Genomic DNA, 20,272 nt, shown 5'->3' on the forward strand with positions numbered 1-20,272 from the left:
AGGTTTAAGATGAGGTCTGAGAATCTGTGTTTTGCAAAACCTCTCTAAGTGATTCCCATGTATAGTCAGGTTTAGACCCCATATGAAATCCCTACCCTCCATGAAGATGTAGAATATATATATTTGTGTATGCATATAATGTTTCGCAGCACAAATGGGTAGGAAAAAAGATAAATAAATCACTGTTTCCCTGGGCAAATCCCTTAACCTAACTCTAACTCAGTTTTTCCTCGGAAAAATAACGAATATGGAGTAAAAAATAATTCAGACCCCTTGCAGTTCTAAAATAACATGATTTTGGTACTTAGTTAAGTGTGAGCTTTAAAGAAAAATTAACTCAAGGAAAAAACATCCCATCTGGCCTTACTGAAATATTGTGAAAAGTTTTCGGTTCTAAATTGGTTCCTTATATAGAATTTCCTTTTCTTTTTTATGATCTTTTTTGGTAATAGTCTCTTTAAGCTCACAGATATGGAATATTTTAAAAGAATTGTTATAAATAATATAAATGCCAGATTCTATTTTACATAAGTCAAACAAAGTAGCAGTGGTACAATGTACCAACATAACAAAGTATGTGTGATTTACACAGTATGAAAGAACTTTATTTTCATTTTTTTAAATGTTCAAAAACCATGTCCTACTTGGTTGGGGGTTGTTGCCTCTACTTTGTTCAATACAGTTTTAGCAACTCAAGAAGTGCTGATGACATCAATGTTCCTCTGATATAGGATGTCCCTTTGATCACTTGGCACCTAGAATAGTTTGTGGCCCATAGAGGGTGATCAAAAAATATTTATTGAATGAATTAATAAATTCACAGTTATGCAAAAATATTGCTCTTTGCAAAAGTTCTCACCAGTGGCTCTTAAACTATGTATTTCTATTGACAGTTTAGCCTCCTTAACATTCTAATATAATTTTTACCCTATAGTTTTCATAGGTTCTGTTACCAATTCCAATCTGGGTGTGTAGGGGGTGGTGGAGAGTTTCCCTATACCAACAACAAGCAATTCTAGGGACACCAGCTGGGTGCCCTATGACTCAACTCAATTCTGACACTACCTACCTGCAGATAGCATCACATTCCACTGGTTAAACATTGAGGGTTCAGTCCTACAAGACTACCCTCCACCAGACTTCAGGAATCAGTCACAAGCCTAGGTCGTTGCCTGTGCTTCTGACCCACCTAATACAGATTGGAGGTTCCCATGACACCCTCCTTAAACTTCAGCACCAGTTACAAGCAGAGGTTGTTATGTGTACTTTTGACAAACAGCTATATATCAGAGGTTCCCATGACCTCTTCCTTTGGTTTGAATAATTTGCTAGAGAGACTCACAGAGCTCAGAGAAACATGTTGCTTACCAGACTACTGGTTTATTATAAAAGGATATAACTCAGAAACAGGCAGATGGAAGAGATGCACAGGACAAGGTATGGGGCTTCCATGCCCTCACCAGACATGCCACTCTCGGCACTTCCACATGTTGCCCAAACTGGAAGGCCTCAGAACCTGTCCTCTGAGTTTTTATGGAGGCTTCATTACACAGTCATAATTGATTAACTCATTGCCACTGGTATTGATTCAACCTCCAGTCCCTCTCCAGGAGACTGGGGCGAGGGCATGGTACTAATCACATGGTTGGCTCCTCTGGCAGCCAACCCCGTCTTTAGGTTACCTAAGGGCATTCCAAAAGTCACCTCATTAATATATAACAAGAAATTCCAAGAGTTTTGGGAGCTCTGTACCAAGAACTGGGTGCAAGACCAAATCACAGTGAGTCTAAGTAAATTTAAGCCTTTTAACCACATTCAACATTTAGTTAAACTTTAGAAAACATTCCTGAGCTGTTCTCTTACCTACCTGCAAGTGCTACTTTTCTGCATGACATCAGCTCGATGATACCCAGAGAGTTTGCAAAAACCGTCATTACTATAAACTACAGGCCAATCCACAATCTGGGCATTTCCCAGTAGGAAACTCGATTCTAAAGGAGAAAGAAGAAAAGGGAAGTTTTTTAGCTTCATTAAACAATGTACTTCTTTCAAGTAATTAAAATGACAAACTCATAAAAATAAACAAATATAACTATGGTTTGTTATGGTACAAATAATAAAACGTATCCTTGAAACTGGCAAGGTTAGCATGATCAGCAAGTGAGATCTGCAATGAGTACAAGATTTGCATATAAACTAAAAACTCCATTGAAAAGAAGCCAGTTTACAATACTCTTTGCATTCAAGTAAACACTACACTATGAAAACAAAGCATGGTTAATATTAAATAAATGTTAATGACTATAATAATCACAGCTAAAAACAGTTCAATTTATTAAGACTAAGGGCTATAGTCACTTCTCTACAAACTGAGAATAATAAACTTAATAACACAGACAAATTTGGGTGACTCATCCAAAAATTGTATTAATGTAATTTTGACATGATGGGACAAATTCTTTGTCCATCAGTTTGATCTAGAGAAGTCTAATTTAAAATCATATTTTTAAATAAAGTCCCTTTTTAAAATAAAATGATTCAAAGACATTATTTTCAACCACATGCTACGCAGAATTTGGAAACTACCATTATTCTGAATAAAAGAAACATCTCTGGTCTGTTTTGCATGGAAAAGTGGTTTTGCTTTAGGTATAAAAATTAATACAAAAAATAATATCTTTTGGCATATACCTTGATTGAAAATCCAACAGTTTTAGGCAGTAACTTTAGCAGTTTTGTAGGTCAAATGATATATATGTTAACATCAAAATTAAAACAATATTAAAATATAAAACAAAATTATTTTAAAAATAAATGTCAATATTTTACAAGTAGATTTTTAAGGGAATACTATACTTCAAAATATCTACCTAGGGCTTCCCTGGTGGCGCAGTGGTTGAGAGTCCGCCTGCCGATGCAGGGGACACGGTTTCGTGCCCCAGTCTGGGAAGATCCCACATGCCGCGGAGCGGCTAGGCCCGTGAGCCATGGCCACTGAGCCTGCGCGTCCAGAGCCTGTGCTCCGCAATGGGAGAGGCCACAACAGTGAGAAGCCCGCGTACCGCAAAAAAAAAAAAAAAAAAAAAATCTACCTAAAAAATCTTCTTTGAACTCATATTGAGTGGTGTACTGAAGAGAAATTAACTTATGAGTAGATGACTTGAAGTTTAAATTCTGACTCACAGTTGTTCTTCTTATAAATAACAATGCAATTCACTGACTAAGTAGCTGCTTAGTAAAAGGTACTACTCTGGATCAGACAATGGGATAAAATAAAGATCAATAAACCATGCTTTTTACTCTCAAACAACTTACATATTAAGAAAAACAAATATGTAACCAAGTACAATTTACGAGAACAGATGCCAAATCAAGAAGCATGGGCCAACATATGGGAAAAAAAATCTGTTTCAAGGCACTAAAAGACAATCAAAAGTGGATAGAAACTTCCTTGAAAAAAGGAAGACACATTAGGTGAGATATTCATTTAACTGTCCATTCCCCCGAGAGCACGTCTCAGTTTGTATAGTTCATGGGTGATAGAGCTCAAACAGAAAAGTCTTATGGGGCTAAAAAGTCAAAGGTCATAATTTGGGACTGCCAAAGCAGCTTGAAGTTAAGGTGGAATTCCTTTAACATATGGAGCCATAAACCTGTATATAAATCTACCTCAAATCCTCCTCTGTGACCTAAACTGCATGCATAGGATGAGACTACAAGGAACCCAACTTGTCTTGCAATGACTAGAAGGCTAAAGAGGTAGGCAGAAACTTCATCAGCTTCCCAAAGCTATAGGAGAAATTTTGGAGTTCAAGTCCTATCAAGTTAGAGAAGTTTGGCAAATACCTTGAGCTTTCCATTAATTCCACAGAAGGCCTTACTTCAGGAATAAAAATCAAGTCTCAGGATAAAGGGTTATGACCTGAGACTAAGATCAAAAATGTAGAAAATAGACTCATACCAAAAAAAAAAAAAAATTAAAGTCATAATTAAGGTGACACACCAGTAATTTAACCACCTGCTAAAATAAAATGAAATCCTCTTCAGAGGAAAATAATGAAGTCCAAAATCTCTACATTGTATCAATACAATGTCCGTATACAATTAAAAATTATTAGGCATGCAAAGAAACAGGAAACTGTAACAATAATCAAGAGAAAAAATAGGCAATAGAGAGGTTGAGATGGGAACATAGAAATAAACAATACAATCTCTGAAATAAAAAACTGAATAGATTTAACAATATATTGGACACTAAAAAAGAAAGGACAGTTTAAAAACATATCAATGCAAATTATTGCAAACTGAAGCAAAAAGAGAAAATAACTGAAAAGATGTCCTGAGACAGTATCAAGCAATCTAAAATATATGTAGCTGAGTCTGGGGAAAAAAAACAGAATAGGACACAAATGTTACTTAGATAAAGAATGACTAAAATTTTTCAAATAGCATGGAAAATAGCAACAAAGAGATCTTAGCTCAGTAAACCTCAAGCAAGATAAACCAAAGGAAGCAACAGTAGGAAGATGACAGTAAAATTGCTAATGAAAAATAAGGGAAAAAGTTTTTAAACATCAAAAACAAAGATACATTATTTATATGTGTTATATTTTGGGGAGGTGTAATAACTACAGCATACAAAGCATGAAAAACAAAGGAAGCCAGAAATCAATGGAATGACATCTTTAAAATACTGAGAGAAAAATGTTTATCAACCTAGATTTTTAGAGAGCAAAGATATCCTTCAAAATTGAAGGTCAAATAAAGACATGCTCAGAAACAAAAGCTGGGAGAAACCATTGCCAGCAGAATCACAATAAAACAAATGTAATAGGTATTTTAGGTGAAAAAATAATAATAGTAACAATAATAATAATGATAACCTCCATTAAAAAAAGTCAAGAAGGGAAAAACAAACAACAGATAGGACAAATAGAAAATAAACCACAGGATGGTAGCCCTAAATCCAACTATATCAAGTATTACATTAAATGTAAATGGAATAAACACACTAATTATAAGACAGAAATTTTCAGACTGGATTTTTAAAAAAGAATAGAAACTGATAGTCTAGTATTTTAAGAGAGCCATTTAAAGTATAAAGAGATAGATAGGGACTTCCCTGGTGGTCCAGTGGATAAGACTTCACCTTCCAATACAGGGGGTGTGGGTTCAATCCCTGGTCAGTGAGCTAAAATCCTACATGCCTCAGGGACAAAAAAAACAAAACATAAAACAGAAGCAATAATGTAACAAGTTCAATAAAGACTTTAAAAAATTTTTAATTTGAAAATTGAAAGTGAAAGTGTGGGGGAAAAAACACTACTCAAATACTAAGCATAAGAAGGTAAGTCTGCCCATGATAATACAAAATAAAGTAGCTGAAGACAAGGGGTAATAGAAATAAAGAGGGGCATTTAATAATAATAAAGGAGTCAATTCATTAAGAAAATACAGCACTCCCAAATGCATATGAAAGTAATGAAAGTGCTTCCAAATGCATGAAGAAAAAAAATGACATAACTAGGATAGACAATTTCACAATAATAAAGGAAGATATTAACCTTCTGCCTTAACTAGCAGAACAACCAGATGAAGAACTGATTTAGAGTATAGAATATTTGACCAACACCAACACTATCAACTAACTCAAACTAACTGACATTTATAGGACACCCCACACTACACTACAGAATACACATTCTTTTCCAGTGCGTGTGGAAATTCCACCAAGATGTAACTGACTTTGAGCCACAAAAATTGTCAGTAAATTCCAAAGTATTGAAATTACTAAAGTATATTTTCTGACTTCAAATTAATTAAATCAAGTGAGAGCGGAGGAAGATGGTGGAAGAGTAAGATGCGGAGATCACCTCCCTCCCCACAGATACATCAGAAATTCATCTACACGTGGAACAACTCCTACAGAACACCTACTGAACGCTGACAGAAGACCTCAGACCCCCCAAAAGGCAAGAAACTCCCCACATACCAAGGTAGGACAAAAGAAAAAAGAATAAACAGAGACAAAAGGATAGGGACGGGACCTGCACCAGTGGGAGGGAGCTGTGAAGGAGGAAAGGTTTCCACACACTACAAGCCCCTTCGCGGGCGGAGACTGCAGGTGGCGGAGGGGGAAAGCTTCGGAGTAGCGGAGGAGAGCACAGCAACAGGGGTGCGGAGGGCAAAGCGGAGAGATTCCGGCACAGAGGATCGGTGCCCTCAGGCACACACCAGCCACAGAGGCTTCTCTGCTCGGCCGGGGCGGGCGGGGCTGGGAGCTGAGGCTCAGGTATCGGGTTTCAGTCGGAGCGCAGGGAGAGGACTGGGGCTGGAGGCAGGAAGAGAGCCTGAAGGGGTTAGTGCACCACGGCTAGCCCGGAGGGAGTCCGGGGAAAAATTCTAGAGCTGCCGAAGAGGCAAGAGACTTTTTCTTCCCTTTTGTTTCCTGGTGCGCGAGGAGAAGGCATTAAGAGCGCTGCTTAAAGAAGCTCCAGAGACGGGCGCGAGCCGCGGCTAAAGGCGCGGACCCCGGAGACGGGCGTGGGACGCTGGGGCTGCTGCTGCCGCCGCCACAAAGCCTGTGTGCGAGCGCAGGTCACTGTCCACCTCGCCTTCCGGGGAGCCTGTGCAGCCCGCCACTGCCGGGGTCCCGGGAACCAGGGACGGCTTCCCCGGGAAAGCGCACGGAGCGCCTCGGGCTGGTGCAACGTCACGCCGGCCTCTGCCGCCGCAGGCCTGCCCCGCACTGCCGCCCCTCCCTCCACTCTGCCGCCCCTCCCTCCACTCTGCCTGAGTGAGCCAGAGCCCCTGAATCAGCGGCTCCTTTAAACCCGTCCTGTCTGAGCGAAGAACGGACGCCCTCCGGCGACCTACGCGCAGAGGCAGGGCCAGGTCCAAGGCTGAGACCCGGGAGCTGTGAGAGCAGAGAAGAGACAGGGAAATCTCTCTGTGCAGCCTCGGAGGCAGCGGATTAAAGCTCCACGGTCCACTTGATGTGCCCTGCGTCTGTGGAGTGCATGAATGGACAGCGAATCATCCCAAATTGAGGAGGTGGACTTTGAGGACAAGATTTAAGACTCTTTCCCCTTTTCCTCTTTTTACAACGAACTATCCCAAATTAAGGAGGTGGACTTTGAGAGCAAGATTTCAGACTTTTCCCCCTTTTCCTCTTTTTACAACGAATTATCCCAAATTGAGGAGGTGGACTTTGAGAGCAAGATTTTCGATTTTTCCCCCTGCTCTCTTTTTGTGAATGTGTATGTGTATGCTTCTGTGTGAGATTTTCTCTGTATAGCGTTGCTTCCACCATATGTCCCAGGGTTCTATCTGTCCGTTTTTTTTTCAATAATTACTTTTTAATTTTAATAATAATACTATATTTTATACATAATTCTATTTTACTTTACCTGCTCTTTTTTTCCTAACTTCCCTTCCTCCCTCCCTCCGCCCCTCCTTTCTTTCTTTCTCTCTTTCTTTCCTTCCTCCTTCCCTCCCACACTTCTTCCTTTCACGCTTTCTTTTTCTTTCCTTCCGCACTTCCTCCTGTCTTTCTTTCCTTCCTCCCTCCCCACCTTCTTCCATTCACTCTTTCTTTTTCTTTCCTTCCTCCCTCCCTCCTTTCTTCCTTTCTTTCCGTCCTTTCTCCCTCCCTTTCTTTCTTTCTTCCTTCCTTTCTTTCCTTCTTCCTTTCTTTCTCTCTCTCCTTCTTTCTTCTACTAATTCTTTCTTTCTACTTTTTCTCCCTTTTATTCTGAGCCGGGTAGATGAAAGGCTCTTGGTGCTGCAGCCAGGAGTCAGTGCTGTGCCTCTGAAGTGGGAGAGCCAACTTCAGGACACGGGTCCACAAGAGACCTCCCAGCTCCACATAATAACAAGCAGCGAAAATCGCCCAGAGATCTCCATCTCAACACCAGCACCCAGCTTCACTCAACGACCAGCAAGCTACAGTGCTGGTCACCCTATGCCAAGCAACTAGCAAGACAGGAACACAACCCCACCCATTAGCAGAGAGGCTGCCTAAAAACATAATAAGGCCACAGGCACCCGAAAACACACCACCAGACATGAACCTGCCCACCAGAAAGACAAGATCGAGCCTCAACCACCAGAACACAGGCACTAGTCCCCCCCACCAGGAAGCCTACACAACCTACTGAAACAACCTTAGCCACTGGGGACAGACACCAAAAACAACGGGAACTACGAATCTGCAGGCTGCAAAAAGGAGACCCCAAACACAGGAAGATAAGCAAAATGAGAAGACAGAAAAACACACAGCAGGTGAAGGAGCAAGATAAAAACCCACCAGACCTAACAAATGAAGAGGTAATAGGCAGTCTACCTGAAAAAGAATTCAGAATAATGATAGTAAAGATGATCCAAGATTCTATTTCCAAGATCCAAAATCTTGGAAATAGAATAGACAAAATGCAAGAAACAGTTAACAAGGATCTAGAAGAACTAAAAATGAATCAAGCATCGATTAAAAACACAATAAATGAAATGAAAAATACTCTAGATGGGATCAATAGCAGAATAACTGAGGCAGAAGAATGGATAAGTGAGGTGGAAGATAAAATAGTGGAAATAACTGATGCAGAGCAAAATAAAGAAAAAAGAATGAAAAGAACAGAGGACGGTCTCAGAGACCTCTGGGACAACAATAAACGCACCAACATTCGAATTATAGGGGTTCCAGAAGAAGAAGAGAAAAAGAAAGGGACTGAGAAAATATTTGAAGAGATTATAGTTGAAAACTTCCCTAATATGGGAAAGGAATTAGTTAATCAAATCCAGGAGGCACAGAGAGTCCCATACAGAATAAATCCAAGGAGAAATACGCCAAGACACATATTAATCAAACTGTCAAAAATTAAACACAAAGAAATCGTATTAAAAGCAGCAAGGGGAAAAAAAAACAAATAACACACAAGGGAATCCCCATCAGGTGAACAGCTGATCTCTCAGCAGAAACTCTACAAGCCAGAAGGGAGTGGCAGGACATAATTAAAGTGATGAAGGAGAAAAACCTACAGCCAAGATTACTCTACCCAGCAAGGATCTCATTCAGATTTGATGGAGAAATTAAAACCTTTACAGACAAGCAAAAGCTGAGAGAGTTCAGCACCATCAAACCAGCTTTACAACAAATGCTAAAGGAAATTCTCTAGGCAACAAACACAACAGAAGGAATATACCTATAATAACGAACCCAAAGCAATTAAGGAAATGGGAATAGGAACATACATATCAATAATTACCTTAAATGTAAATGGACTAAATGGTCGCACCAAAAGACACAGATTGGCTGAATGGATACGAAAACAAGACCCATATATATGCTGTCTACAAGAGACCCACTTCAGGCCTAGAGTCACATACAAATTGAAAGTAAGGAGATGGAAGAAGATATTCCATGCAAATGGAAATCAAAAGAAAGCTGGAGTAGCAATTCTCATATCAGACAAAATAGACTTTAAAATAAAGACTATTAGAAGAGACAAAGAAGGACACTACATAATGATAAAGGGATCGATCCAAGAAGAAGATATAACAATTGTAAATATTTATGCACCCAACATAGGAGCACCTCAATACATAAGGCAAATACTAACAGCCATAAAAGGGGAAATCGACAGTAACACACTCATAGTAGGGGACTTTAACACCCCACTTTCACCAATGGACAGACCATCCAAAATGAAAATAAATAAGGAAACACAAGCTTTAAATGATACATTAAACAAGATGGACTTAATTGATATTATAGGTCTTTCCATCCCAAAACAACAGAATACACATTTTTCTCAAGTGCTCATGGAACATTCTCCAGGATAGATCATATCTTGGGTCACAAATCAAGCTTTGGTAAATTTAAGAAAATTGAAATTGTATCAAGTATCTTTTCCGACCACAATGCTATGAGACTAGACATCAATTACAGGAAAAGATCTGTAAAAAATACAAACACATGGAGGCTAAACAATACACTACTCAATAATGAAGTATTCACTGAAGAAATCAAAGAGGAAATAAAAAAATACCTAGAAAAAAATGACAATGGAGACAGGATGACCCAAAACCTATGGGATGAAGCAAAAGCAGTTCTAAGGGGGAAGTTTATAGCAATACAATCCTACCTTAAGAAACAGGAAACATCTCGAGTAAACAACCTGACCCTGCACCTAAAGCAATTAGAGAAAGAAGAACAAAAAAACCCCAAAGTTAGCAGAAGGAAAGAAATCATAAAGATCAGAACAGAAATAAATGAAAAAGAAATGAAGGAAATGATAGCAAAGATCAATAAAACTAAAAGCTGGTTCTTTGAAAAGATAAACAAAATTGACAAACCATTAGCCAGACTCATCAAGAAAAAAAGGGAGAAGACTCAAATCAATAGAATTAGAAATGAAAAAGGAGAAGTAACAACTGGCACTGCAGAAATAAAAAAGATCATGAGAGATTACTACAAGAAACTCTATGCCAATAAAATGGACAACCTGGAAGAAATGGACAAATTCTTAGAAATGCACAACCTGCCAAGACTGAATAAGGAAGAAATAGAAAATACGAATAGACCAATCACAAGCACTAAAATTGAAACTGTGATTAAAAATCTTCCAACAAACAAAAGCCCAGGACCAGATGGCTTCACAGGCGAATTCTATCAAACATTTAGAGAAGAGCTAACACCCATCCTTCTCAAACTCTTCCAAACAATATCAGAGGAAGGAACACTCCCAAACTCATTCTACGAGGCCACCATCACCTTGATACCAAAACCAGACAAGGATGTCACAAAGAAAGAAAACTACAGGCCAATATCACTGATGAACATAGATGCAAAAATCCTCAACAAAATACTAGCAGACAGAATCCAACAGCACATTAAAAGGATCATACACCATGATCAAGTGGGGTTTATTCCAGGAATGCAAGGATTCTTCAATATATGCAAATCAATCAATGTGATACACCATATTAACAAGTTGAAGGAGAAAAACCATATGATCATCTCAATAGATGCAGAGAAAGCTTTCGACAAAATTCAACACCCATATATGATAAAAACCCTGCAGAAAGTAGGCATAGAGGGAACTTTCCTCAACATAATAAAGGCCATATATGACAAACCCACAGCCAACATTGTCCTCAATGGTGAAAAACTGAAACCATTTCCACTAAGATCAGGAACAAGACAAGGCTGCCCACTCTCACCACTCTTATTCAACCTAGTTTTGGAAGTTCTAGCCACAGCAATCAGAGAAGAAAAGGAAATAAAAGGAATCCAAATTGGGAAAGAAGAAGTAAAGCTGTCACTGTTTGCAGATGACATGATACTATACATAGAGAATCCTAAAGATGCTACCAGAAAACTACTAGAGCTAATCAATGAATTTGGTAAAGTAGCAGGATACAAAATTAATGCACAGAAATCTCTGGCATTCCTGTACACTAATGATGAAAAATCTGAAAATGAAATCAAGAAAACACTCCCATTTACCATTGCAACAAAAAGAATAAAATATCTAGGAATAAACCTACCTAAGGAGACAAAAGACCTGTATGCAGAAAATTATAAGACACTGATGAAAGAAATTAAAGATGATACAAATAGATGGAGAGATATACCATGCTCCTGGATTGGAAGAATCAATATTGTGAAAATGACTCTACTACCCAAAGCAATCTACAGATTCAATGCAATCCCTATCAAACTACCACTGGCATTTTTCACAGAACTAGAACAAAAAATTTCAAAATTTGTTTGGAAAAACAAAAGACCCCGAATAGCCAAAGCAATCTTGAGAATGAAAAACGGAGCTGGAGGAATCAGGCTCCCTGACTTCAGACTATTCTACAAAGCTACAGTAATCAAGACAGTGTGGTACTGGCATAAAAACAGAAAGATAGATCAATGGAACAGGATAGAAAGCGCAGAGATAAACCCACGCACATATGGTCAACTTATCTTTGATAAAGGAGGCAGGAATGTACAGTGGAGAAAGGACAGCCTCTTCAATAAGTGGTGCTGGGAAAACTGGACAGGGACATGTAAAAGTATGAGATTAGATCATTCCCTAACACCATACACAAAAATAAGCTCAAAATGGATTAAAGACCTAAATGTAAGGCGAGAAACTATCAATCTCTTAGAGGAAAACATAGGCAGAACACTCTATGACATAAATCACAGCAAGATCCTTTTGGACCCACCTCCTAGAGAAATGGAAATAAAAACAAAGATAAACAAATGGGACCTAATGAAACTTCAAAGCTTTTGCACAGCAAAGGAAACCATAAACAAGACCAAAAGACAACCCTCAGAATGGGAGAAAATATTTGCAAATGAAGCAACTGACAAAGGATTAATCTCCAAAATTTATAAACAGCTCATGCAGCTCAATAGCAAAAAAACAAACAACCCAATCCAAAAATGGGCAGAAGACTTAAATAGGCATTTCTCCAAAGAAGATATACAGACTGCCAACAAACACATGAAAGAATGCTCAACATCATTAATCATTAGAGAAATGCAAATCAAAACTACAATGAGATATCATCTCACACCAGTCAGAATGGCCATCATCAAGAAATCTAGAAACAATAAATGCTGGAGAGGGTGTGGAGAAAAGGGAACACTCTTGCACTGCTGGTGGGAATGTGAATTGGTACAGCCACTATGGAGAACAGTATGGAGGTTCCTTAAAAAACTAAAAATAGAACTACCATATGACCCAGCAATCCCACTACTAGGCATATACCCTGAGAAAACCATAATTCAAAAAGAGTCATGTACCATAATGTTCATTGCAGCTCTATTCACAATAGCCCGGAGCTGGAAACAACCTAAGTGTCCATCATTGGATGAATGGATAAAGAAGCTGTGGCACATATATACAATGGAATATTACTCAGCCATAAAACGAAACGAAACTGAGCTATTTGTAATGAGGTGGATAGACCTAGAGTCTGTCATACAGAGTGAAGTAAGTCAGAAAGAGAAAGACAAATACCGTATGCTAACACATATATATGGAATTTTTTTTTAAATGTCATGAAGAACCTAGGGGTAAAACAGGAATAAAGACACAGACCTACTTGAGAATGGACTTGAGGATATGGGGAGGGGAAGGGTAAGCTGTGACAAAGCGAAAGAGAGGCATGGACATATATACACTACCAAACGTAAGGTAGATAGATAGTGGGAAGCAGCCACAGAGCACAGGGAGATCAGCTCGGTGCTTTGTGACCGCCTGGAGGAGTGGGATGGGGAGGGTGGGAGGGAGGGAGATGCATGAAGGAAGGGATGTGGGAACAGATGTATATGTATGACTGATTCACTTTGTTATAAAGCAGAAACTAATAAAAAAAAGTAATTAAATCAGAAATCATTTTTTTAATTATCTAGTAAAATCTACAGTATTTGGATGTTACCCAATTTGTTTCTAAACCACTGGGTCAAAGAAGAAATCAACAGAAATATAGAAGATATTTTAAACTGGATGATAATAAGTTTGTTGTATACATTTAAAGCAGTGCTTAGAGAGAAATTTCTCATTTTAAAGGTTTATTTTTTAATGAAAAGTTTAAAATCAATAATCTATACTCCTTTATGAAGAAACTAGAAAAATAATAGCTATTAAATCCAAACTAAATAGAAGGACGTAAATAAAGGTCAGAATATAGATCAGTGAAATAGAAAACATTCAAAGAAGAGTGAACTTCAAAAAAACACAAGTTACCATCATCAAGAATGAAAGAGGAGACATCACTGGATATAGTACACATAGCAAATGGTAATAAAGGTACAGTGCAAACAATATTTTGCCAATGAATTATAAAACTGTGATGAAATGAATTAAATTTCTGAAAAAAACTTATAAAAACAGGCACAAAAAGAAATGGAAAATTTGAATAGCTTAGTATCTTTTAATGAAAACTAAAGGCCCAGATGGCTATGGGCTCAGGGAATTCTTTCAAATATTTAAATAAGACATAGTACAAATATTACACAAACTCTCGGAAAATAGGTGAGGAAACATTTCTTAACTTGTTTTATGAGGTTAGCATTATTATGATACCAAAATCTGACAAGGGCTGTTAAAGAAAGAATTACTGACCAATAGATCTTATGAATGTAGTTGCAAAAATACAGAAGAAAATATTGGCAAATAGAATCCGGCAATATATTAAAAAGAAAATAGATCATAACCAAGTAGGGTTTATCTCATGAACATAAGGTTGATTTATCATTATGAAATCAATCAATGCAATCCATCAACAGAATAAAAGAAAAGCCATATGATTATATCTCAATAGATGTAAAAAAAAGCATTTGACAAAATTCATACTCATTCATGGTTAAAATATCTGAGCAAACTAAGAAAAAAAGAAAACTTCCTCAAACTGATAGAGGATACCTCCTAAAAAATCCATAGCTAACATCATTTTTAAAGCTAGAATACTAAATATTTTCCCCCTAAGATTAGGAAAAAGTCAATGATATATACTCTCAACCCTTACATTCAACATTTCATCAGAGGTCCATCTGAGAAAATAAAGGAAAAAAAAGAAAAAGAGAGAAACAAACCAAAAAACTACAGAAAATATAAATGTTTAAAGGTAAATGTAATTTTTTTTCTATTTGCAGATGACATGATTGTTTATGTAGAAAATCCTAAGGAATATTCAAAAGGATATCTAAAATTATTGAGTGAATTAAGCAAGGTTACAAGACAAAGTCAATATAAAATCTATTTTGTTTCTATTAACTAGCATTAAACAATTGGAAAATGAAAAGCAATTTCACTTAGAATGATATCAAAAAGTATAAAATACTTAGAAATAAATTTAACAAAATACATGTTGGACCTCTAGAGTGAAAACTAAAAAAAGCTGCTTACAAATGGCTTCTAAACAAATGGAGAGCTATGCCATGTGAACAAATTGAAAGACTGGATATTTTAAGACTTCAATTCTCTACAAATCAGGCTATAGATTTAATACAATCCCAATGAAAATACCAACAGGCTTTTTTGAAGTAATTGACAAAATAATTATAAAATGTTTGTGAAAATACAAATTACCTAAAATAACCCAAAATAAAACCTGAAAAAGAACCAAGTTGGAGAAACATACAACTATAGTAATGAATATAGTATGAAATTGGAGTGAGGACAAATAGATCAATGAAACAGTTTAAAGACTTCAAAAAAAGACCCTTACATAAATGTCAACTGATTTTTTGCAAAGATGCCAAGGCAGTTTCATTAATAAAGACAACTTCAGTGAACTGTGCTAAAACAACTGGCTATCCATACAAGCGAAAATTGAACCATGACCCTTACTTCACACCACACACACGAAAATAATTTAAAACAGGTCATAGACTTAAACACAAAAGTGAAAACTAAAAAGAAAACATAGAAGGAAATCTTTGCAACTTTGAGGAAGACAAAAATTTCTAAGACTCATACAGTAATCACCATAAAAGAAAGTATTGATAAATAAATTAGACATTATCAAAATTAATATCAACTGCTCATTCAAGGACACTGTCAAGAAAATGAAAAGGGAATCCACAGACTGAGAGAAAATATTCACAATGCAGATACCTGAGAAAGAACTCCTATCCAAAGTAGGCCCGAAAAATCCTACCAAAGGGCAAATGACCCAATTAACAAAATGGGCAAATGACTTGAACAGACATTTCACAAAAGAAGATGTACAATAGCCAATAAGCACAAGAATAAGACACTCACCATCATCATGCATTAGGGAAATACAAACTAAAAGCACAATGATCTATCACTGCTTAACCACTAGAGTGATTATAAAGGCTAATAATACAAAAATGTTGATGAAAATATGGAACAACTGAAATTCTTTATAAAATGCTAATGAGAATATAAAATGGTATGATCACTTTGGAAAACAGTTTCATGAAAAGTTAAATATTCAACTATGACCCAGAAATTTCCCTTCTAGGCATTTACTCAAGTGAAATGAAAAGATATGTTAACAAAAAAACTTGTAGAAAAATGTTCACATCAGATTTATTCACAGTAGCCAAAAACTGAAAACAATGCAAATGTCCATCAACAAGAGAATGGATTAAAAGTTGTGGCATATTCATACAAGACATACTACTCAGCTCTAAAATGGAACAAACTACTGACAGATTGCAGCAACACAAATTAATCTGAAAAATATTGATGATTTAAAGAAGTCAGAAACTATAATTTCATTCATATGAAGTTTAAATACAGGCAAGGTCAATCTATGGTGATAGAGATCAGAACAATGATTTCTGATGGGGATGGGATGGTAGAGGGACTGATGGTAGAGGGACTGATGAACTTACTGGAGAAGGTCATTGTTTTCTATCTTTATTGAGATATAAACTACAGAGGTATATACATTTGCCAAAACGAATTGAACTGTATACAAGATCTGTATGTTTTACTTCATATAAGGTATACCTCAAACTTAAAAGAAAATACAAGAAGGACAAAGGGCTAGAGAACCACAAGTTTCAGGAAACCAGTGGCATTTGAGCTGAACCCTAGCTATAAGAATGGTAATACTACGTTTCCTTGGTACATACAGTGGTTAGAGATTAAATGAGCTTATTCCTGCAAAAATGCTTCATAAAATATAAATTCTTCTATAAATATATATTTTCATTTATATATAGCATCAATTATAAATATTTGTAATATGATCATCAAAAATTAACTTCTTTCCCTTCTTAGCCCAGGCCAGGTCCTAGTCAGTTTAACCTCTCTAATCCATATGTTCCTCACTTCATGACTATGTAGCTGTGGCAGCGCATATAGCTTGCTACATGGTCTCCCTGATTTTCAGACTAACATTCATTTGTCCCCCTCAAGCCCTGCCTCCATCCTACCACTCTTCATCCAGAACAAGTCTCCCAACTGTTTACATCACTGAATCCTCTCCCAGACTCACAAAGTCCTCTGAAATCCAGCCTCATCCTCTCTGCCTGTGCAAACATATTTCTCATTACTCCTCAAGTCCATACTATCGCAGTTAGGTCAGTTTTCTCATTATATCCCCAAAAGATGCTCACTCATGATGCCTACTATCCATTTGAAATACTTTTTCTTCATCCCTTTGCCTATCAAAACTTTTAAGAACCAGTTCAACTCTCCCTTCTCTATGACACATTCAGTGGTTACCACTGAATCCACATCCTCTGGCTACCATAATATCTGTGTCCAACCCTTCACAGGACAAACTTTCCATAAAAGTTGTCTATTCTCATTGGCTCTATCTTCTCAGCCCCTATTCACTCAACTCACTCCTATCTGGCTTACGTCCTCACTGCTCCAAGACAACCTAGGTAACCAATAATCTCTCCATGTCAACAAATCCAAAGGACACTTTTTACCCCTTTCTACTTAATAATTCAGAAGCATTGGTAACCACTCCCTCCTTAAAAATGTCTCAGTCCTTAGCTTACATAGAACATTTCCCTGGTTCTCTGGACACTCTTCTATTTCCTTTGCAGACTCAATACTCTTTATCCAGTGAGTATATTAAAGCTCCTCTATGTCCATTCCTCTTCTGCTTTCACCTATCTCCATAGATTCAGTAACTCTATCTCCAAACAAGACCTCTTCTATAAACTCTAGATCTTTATATCCAGGTTCACCTCTCCTCATAGATAGCTTAAATTTACCTCAGTAGAACATGTCCATGACCTGTCATTTCCCCAAATCAGATGCTTTCCCAGTGTTTCCTATCTTAGAAAATGAGATCACCATCCATGCAGAAATCTGGAAGCCATCTTTCAACATCCTTCTGATTACCCCTATAGCTAATTTATTACCAAATCTTATTAATTTTATCTCCTAGAACCCTTTCAAATCTCTCCATTTCTCTAGATCCTCATCATCATCTCCCAACTCCAAGCTTCCATCATCTCTCCCCTAGACCATGCCAAGAGCTACCTAATCGGTTTACTCAGGCCCTCTCAATGAAGGAATCATTGAGTGACTCCTTCAATAGATTATCCACACTGAAGCCAGGTAGGTCTTTTCAAAATTTGATCTGGGTCATATCCCCTCCCTGCTTTAACATCTGTCAATAGCTTGTCAGGGCTCTCAGAACTCTCCCAACTTTGCATGGCCTATAATGACCTCAGAGTCTGTCAAACCTCAACTCTCACCATTCTGCACCTTGCCCTGAGTATGACAGCCACACTGATGTTTTCTTTTTTCTTGTAAGTTTCAAGTCCTCTCCCACCATAGGAGGACCTTTTAACTTGACATTCTCTCTGCCTGAACATCATTGCTTTCCCTCCGCATTTGGTTGACACCTACATTTATTTAGATCTTAACTCAATCGTCACGACTCTAGTGAATCTTTCCCTGACCTTCTGACCAGGTCATCCCTAATAATTTTAGACATGATGTACCTCTCACTCAAAGTCCTTATCAAAGTTGCAATTTTATGACAGCCTCATGACACCTATTTGTGTCATGAAATGATTAATGCATATCTGCCTGTTGAGCTGTAAGTTCTATTTGATCCTCCAATACCTAACACAGTGCCTGGCATCTAATATATGCTTGCTAGTTGTCTGACTATATCAATAAACAAATGCATTCATAGATTCTTGCAGGGATCTCTCTTTATATAATTGATATCATGAAATTTAGTATGAAGTGCCTCTCTAAATACTTCATATATGCTTTCATATATGCTATTTTTTGTCTTCTCAAATAGATGATACAGTCCTCAGAACTATAAAGTTTATGCCTACTATGCATACAATAGTCACAATACAGTAATTACTTATTGATTAAAGGAACTGTCAGTATCCCAGGAAAGAGAATCCCACAGTTCTAAAACAGAAGGACCATAAACATTAAAGGGTCTACTGCAGGAGGCCTTCTTTCCCCAGAAACTATCCAAATCAGTGTTTTTCAAACTTTCTTTAATTGAAGCTCATAGTAAGAAACAAATTTTACATAGTGACTCAATGTGTGTTTACACACATGCACACATGTACACACAACTGAAAAAATTTCTCAGACAACACTCTTACTACATGAGATGTACTCTATTTCTGTTCTATTTCAATTTTTTAGTGCGCCAGTCAAGACCCATTAAATGGATCTACACCCTATGGTGGGTTGTATCTCATGGTTTTAAAAACTTGCTTCAAACTATCCCCAAAGGCCTTGCAGACCTCCCTCTCTCATAAACAGACTTGTTTTCTAGACATTTTTAAGGATTTAGATCAGAAGTTCTAACTGTTCCTAGTTAACTCTGCTATCAAAAATGTAACCCCACCCCAACATACCATTTTCAATAGCTCTACAATGGGAAAATTAAGACTCCAGCTCAGCAGGGCCCTGCTCTCACTATCCATTTGCTGTTGATATATTATTTCACTTACATCCTAGTAATTCTGTGTAATAACAAAATTAATAACAAAAGCAACCGGGAGCAGAGCCCTTACTCTCTGCCAGGTGTTGGGCCAGATGTTTACATGCAACTCCATCCCACAGTGAGTTGGAGACTCACCAAGCACCAAGTGCCCCAGGAGGTCAGAAGCAGGAACTAGCACCCAGGTTCCTTAAATTCTAATTCTTGACTGAGACATTTGCAACTTCAAACCTCTTCTAGGGGAAACTGTGCCTCATTTTTTGCTTTAGACAGAAAAGTAGAAGACTAGGAATGAAAGGTAAGTCCTAAAACAATTCACGGCAGGGGGAGTTCAATTCATATTAGCATGAAGGCGGAGTGGTTTAGGAAAAAGAACTTAGAAGTTGGAATCAAAAGTGAGTTGTTGAAACATATGGACACCAAGGAGGGAAAGTAGGGGTGGGGGGTGGAATGAATTGGGAGATTGGGATGGACATATATACACTAATTTGTATAAAATAGATAACTAATAAGAACCTGCTGTATAAAATAAAAATTAAATTTAAAAAAGTGAGTTGTTAAGATATTGCCTATCTTCAATCTTATTTTTTTAAATATATACTTGATTTTAACCAATAACATAGAATATGGACAATTCAGATAATTGCTAAGTAAGCTCTAGAGTATTTGCTTGCATATTCAATCAAACCTACCAACTCAAATTTTTTTTTATGTTTTAAAAAATAGTCAAGGAAATATGCTCTCCATTTATCTTTATGCTTCAAGTTTGATTCCATTAATTTAGACCAACAGAGAGTAAAGTAACTGGACTCTGTGCATACTAGCCCTTACCTCAAGGTCTTAGTAA

At 37.3% G+C, this 20,272-nt stretch overlaps 1 protein-coding gene across 1 annotated transcript in view; it reads right to left on the reverse strand.

Moving 5' to 3' along the window:
* Positions 1-20,272, reverse strand: part of KCNH5 (potassium voltage-gated channel subfamily H member 5) — a gene marked incomplete at both ends in the record, with an annotated part of 351,704 nt that overhangs the window by 312,074 nt on the left and 19,358 nt on the right. Inside the window, one exon of the mRNA XM_082616968.1 lies at positions 1,868-1,991. Coding sequence (XP_082473094.1) covers positions 1,868-1,991 — 124 coding nt within the window. The remainder of the gene's footprint in view (positions 1-1,867; positions 1,992-20,272) is intronic.

The sequence above is a fragment of the Mesoplodon mirus genome (assembly GCF_964341445.2).
Source record: "Mesoplodon mirus genome assembly, chromosome: 4".
In the NCBI taxonomy this organism is placed as follows: Eukaryota; Metazoa; Chordata; class Mammalia; order Artiodactyla; family Ziphiidae; genus Mesoplodon; species Mesoplodon mirus.